At 36.8% G+C, this 5030-nt stretch overlaps 1 protein-coding gene across 2 annotated transcripts in view; it reads right to left on the bottom strand.

Moving 5' to 3' along the window:
• Positions 1-253: 253 nt before the first annotated feature.
• The window catches only part of LOC121296594 (iroquois-class homeodomain protein IRX-5-like), a 12013-nt gene continuing 7236 nt past the window's right edge, over positions 254-5030 (bottom strand). Inside the window, exon 4 of one of the 2 annotated variants that reach the window (XM_041222310.1) lies at positions 254-1350. In XM_041222310.1, coding sequence (XP_041078244.1) covers positions 1340-1350 — 11 coding nt within the window. In that variant the 3' untranslated portion in view covers positions 254-1339. The remainder of the gene's footprint in view (positions 1351-5030) is intronic. The other variant, XM_041222311.1, reaches the window with a different exon arrangement.

The raw sequence follows: 5030 nt of genomic DNA, 5'->3' as shown, positions 1-5030 counted from the left end.
GGGCTTTTAGCAGCAGAAGTATGTTTGTATCAATAACTGTCTGTTAATGTCTCATGCACACGGATATAAAACACAGAACCAAACAAGACAGCAATAAAAAATATGTTATGTATTATTTGACTTTCAAGACAAACTGCATGTCAAAAACAAAACTGTGACAAACTGTTATTAGCAGGACTAGGGAGAAGCTATTTGTTAAAATAATATTTAAATTGATTATGAAGAAGAAGAAAGAAGAAGAAGAAGAAGAAGAAGAAGAAGAAGAAGAAGAAGATCTTCTTAATCACACTCCCTTTTTTTAAACCGTACTTGTCATATTAAGCAGTAAATAATTGCTTCTCTTCTATTCTCAGGGATGCAGTAGATTATGAAATGCTCCCTCTCTCTCTCTCTCTCTCTCTCTCTCTCTCTCTCTCTCTCTCTCTCTCTCTCTCTCTCTCTCTCAGCAAGTCTAGACCCAAAGTATTTTAAGTACAGTGTGTCTCTTCTTCATTAATTTCCCTTCCACACATCGCTGCATGCCTCTGAAAATAATTTGGCAAACTGGGAGCCGTTTATCTCTTTTATCTTGGTAGCTGATCCAATTAAATAAGTGCACATTTACATTTGCTTCCATCAGGCATGAACTGGAGAGTTTGTGGGGTTTTTTTAAGCAAATAAATGCCAATTTCTTCGCAAAAAAGTGTCTGAACAAAACACGCCAGATTAATAGTGAATAATTGTGATGTTTATCTCTGATCTAAACAGCCTGCAGTGGGGCTGTGAGGCATCACATTTAAGTAATAAGCTGGAACAGGTGTCAAAAAAAAAAAACTGTGTGCAAGGTTTTAAAAACAAGACAGGTAGAAATACACAACATGCCTTTTCATAAGTCTTTTATCGGGATGTAAAAACAAAAGGAGCAATCAAACCTGCCCAAGAATTGTAGCAATGCAATAATGGACAGTGTTTCTCAAAACATAATGGCACCATCAATCCACCTGCTGAAAGACACCTCTCCGATCCAGGGTTTTGTTTTTACAGAGACAACTCTGATCCAGGGTTTTGTTTTTACAGACAGCTCCGATCCAGGGTTTTGTTTTTACAGTGACGGCTCCAATCCAGGGTTTTGTTTTTACAGAGGCAGCTCCGATCCAGGGTTTTGGTTTTTACAGAGACAGCTTTGATCCTGGGTTTTGCTTTTCAGAGACAGCTCCAATCCAGGGTTTTGTTTTTACAGAGACAGCTCTGATCCAGGGTTTTGTTTTTACAGAGACAGCTCTGATCCAGGGTTTTGTTTTTACAGAGACAGCTCTGATCCAGGGTTTTATTTTTATAGAGACAGCTCTGATCCAGGGTTTCAGTTCTCTGCTTGAACGAGGCCAGAGAGAGAGAAGCAGTTTAGAACAGGAATGGTGAGGCTGCAAGTGTGACTGTACTTTAATTTGGTTGGTTAAAAAAACAACATTTGTTTAACATTAAGCATTAGAAAGGGGGTGGTGAGTTCCTTAAATGGGGACTGGTCAATAGCCAGTCATTTATAGCACAAAACAGTTTGGGTCAGATTTACTAAGCTATTTCTGTGAAGTGGTCAGCATTCTCTGCAACGGATTACTTTTTAACAGCAATGTAATTACATTGTAACAACATGGTAAATACCAATAGTTTCTGCTGCTACACTGTAACTACTTTGTAATTACATGGAAATGTCCTTGTGAATTATTGCATGGCAATATATGTCCCTTACTCTAAAATGCTATCAAAAATAAACTAGTAAAAGGCAGCTCAGAATATTCAGTCAATCACTCCTTGATGGTTACTGTACCATGTTACTGTTGTTACAGGAACATTTTTCTTCTTAAAAAAAACAAAAACCATTGGATGCAACTTCAAGGCCTCTCGTTGATAACCGCAGTTAATTAGAGTGAAATGCTCATTGCTACCATTCTCTCCCATTCACAGCAAAGGGCAACGCTTATCATTAGCTGTTAGCAATTCTAATGAGAAGATGGAGATGAAGTATCTGGGCCTCCATTTAAAACATCAAACAGCTGCAAATATCCCATGTAATCTGTCCCAGGAGGGCACTGTTAGTGTTGGGAAAACATGGGACACACTATTTATTTTCGTGAGTCTGGGATTGTTTTACTGACATTACTTAATAAAATAACCCACTCCACCTCTTCTGAAGGGAGATGGTGGAAAATAGTTACAAATCATCTACTGTCACTTTATCTAGGTCCGTTTACAATATAATCGTAAATATTTAGAACGGACTTTTAACATTTATGAGTGCAAAGTCATACATAGATAACAACTCCTCTGGACAATATCTTCACCCCCTCTTTTTTGCCTGGAGACCAGTGGCTGGAGGGGTGCATAGAGGCAGCAGAACATCTGCCTCAGTTTTCAGGAAAACTGTGATTTGTCTTGAATTTACTTCAGCCAACCTCAGCATTGACTGGTGTCTTTCTCTTTCAAGGTGGGAGCCAAGCAGAAAGAAACCGCTGGGTTGAATATTTAGCACCCAAAGGTAATTAAGGTCCCAAAGTGATTTCAGTGAACGTCTACTCCGCTCCAGTTCTCCTGGTCAGGTCGTGTGCTTTGGAATGAGAGGGCGTGGTAGGAGCTGATTAGTGATTCTTTTCTCTGGGATAGAAAATACCACCAGTTGTTCATTTGAAAATAAATAAATAAATAAATAAATAAAAGCCGGTTGTGTTTTTTACTTGTTCTGGTGCTAGTTACAGATGTTCTTACTAATAATCGAAGCAGCTCGTAGAAAAGCAGGTATCCCTTTACATGTTTTGAACTCAGTTTGATCCTGCACACGAAGGGCCGGGCATGCAGGGTCTCTCCTGTGCTTTAATCGCTTCTGCTGTAATAGCGTCTGCTGTGTTTGTCAGCACATTAAAAGCCAATGGTATTTTGGTGTCAGATTAAAAATATGGGAATTATTATGTAATTTAAATACTTTTAAACGTGGAAAAAAAAAGACGCACGTGGAGCTTTATTTAACAGAAATACCTTTAATTTGAAAGAAAAAAGTATTTAACAATTATAATTATAATAATAATAATAATAATAATAATAATAATAATAATAATAATAATAATAATAATAATAATAATAATATACATGTTCCTCGGCTCTGATTTAGGTTTTATTCAATTTAAGACGTTAAACCCATATTCAAAACGAGTGCGATAATGCAAATGAATTAACAAAATGACCCACACAAGTGATCATTTAAACATGACTGGAGAATAGATTTACATTGCACACAGTATGTATACACCGATTGATTATAAAGCTAATTAGGAGCAACGGCTTTAAAATCTGTTATTACAAAATATTATGAATTTCGGTTTTCACTGAACAGAACTTGAAAGCTCGGTCACAGCAGCTCTTGGGAAACGTCTCAATGTCCCGTAACGCACGTTGAACAATAATTGCACATAGACCATGGACTGCAATTTAGAAAATAAACCACTTCAAAGATGAGTGGAAGCCGGTGGGAATTAATTTAAAGATTTTTAACAGAGGTGTCGAAAACGTTAACACGCGCATTCCCGAGCAGGGTCGTTAATCGTTCAGCCCTGCTCTTTCAGGCCTTCTCTGAGTCTTTATTTGCAAGAAAGATAAGCGAATCTAGAAACGATAACTGTTTTGTCAGCGAGGGGTGGCATTCATTGCCCTTTAAATAAATGAGAAATCGAATAAAGTGACTTGTTTTACAAAAAATTACACTTTTTGGACAGCTTTATTTCCGTTCAATGCTTTGATACCAGTAAACACTGATTCAACTGGACGGCAATTTAAAATAATGACACTTAAAGAGAACTGGTTTCGTTTACCCAGCGAAATCTCATTAAAAGTTGTTAGTTCAAAAAGTATCCAAATCATAGTATATATTTTCGTTTAGCTATTAAAAATCTCAAACAGATGGCGCTGAATGTACACGAATGCTGTATTTATTGTTATCATAGACCCCCTGTACCTGTGTACTAAACTAAAAGCACGCTTTTATAAAGCCAACAATTTCCCAGTCAAGACAACATTGGCTATTAGCTGAAGGCAAGATAAACAGACGCGGCTAATTAGGTAATGTTTTCCAAATAATGTCCAGTCGTGTATAACTTAACCCAATTGTAATTAGTCTCCCTTCAAATGCTATTTTAAAAAGAACAAACAAATGTTTAATATAGATGGGTACCAAAAATATAATGCTTTAATAAAGTTAAATATAACGTGCACATATACAGTCCAAAGCAGAAGGAGTCTACCTGCATTTCAGGACGTACATTTTAAAGGTTGCTTTGCATTTTTCTCTTTATTTTGTTTGTTTGTATATTATTATTATTATTATTATTATTATTATTATTATTATTATTATTATGTAGCCTAAGCCATTGACGAATATAAAAATGTAAAAAATAATGATAACATCGATTATCCAAATTGATTTTTGTTCACTCTTGGAAGAAGAGGAAATAGCAATTATTCACATATAGACTATAACGTCCATGATAAAAACAACGTCATGGTGTAACAAAGGCTATCTCAATTAGTTTAATCCCTTTATCTCTGTCGCATTTCCACACGTGGGAACTGTTTCACCCTCACTTAACATTCTCACATCGGCCGGTCATGCCCCACTTCCTAACAATGCACAGGGCAACTCGACCGGAATGGGAGGTTAAAACAGAAAAAAATTACTTACGATTTCCAAACCAAACCGAATCAAAAAAGTGTATATAACCTATCTGTATGTAAAAGAATGCCTAAGTATTTTATATTTATCGAGGGAGACGGCAGGGGACCTGGTTTTGGTTATGCTTTGGTTGGCTGAGTTTTGAAGATACTGGGTTTTGTTTGTTGTCTCTCTCTCTGCTTCATTGCACTATACCATATCTTAAAAACAAACAGAAATGAAAGAGAGTACACGTGAAAGAGGGGACCCCAGGGCAGTGCACCCACAAACAGAGACTGGGCAGAGTTAGTAAATCTTTCGATTAATTGGCTTCATGACTTCACCGGCGCGTGTTTTA

This window comes from Polyodon spathula, chromosome 21 (assembly GCF_017654505.1).
Source record: "Polyodon spathula isolate WHYD16114869_AA chromosome 21, ASM1765450v1, whole genome shotgun sequence".
NCBI lineage: Eukaryota > Metazoa > Chordata > Actinopteri > Acipenseriformes > Polyodontidae > Polyodon > Polyodon spathula.
This window is presented reverse-complemented; position numbering and strand designations above follow the sequence as displayed.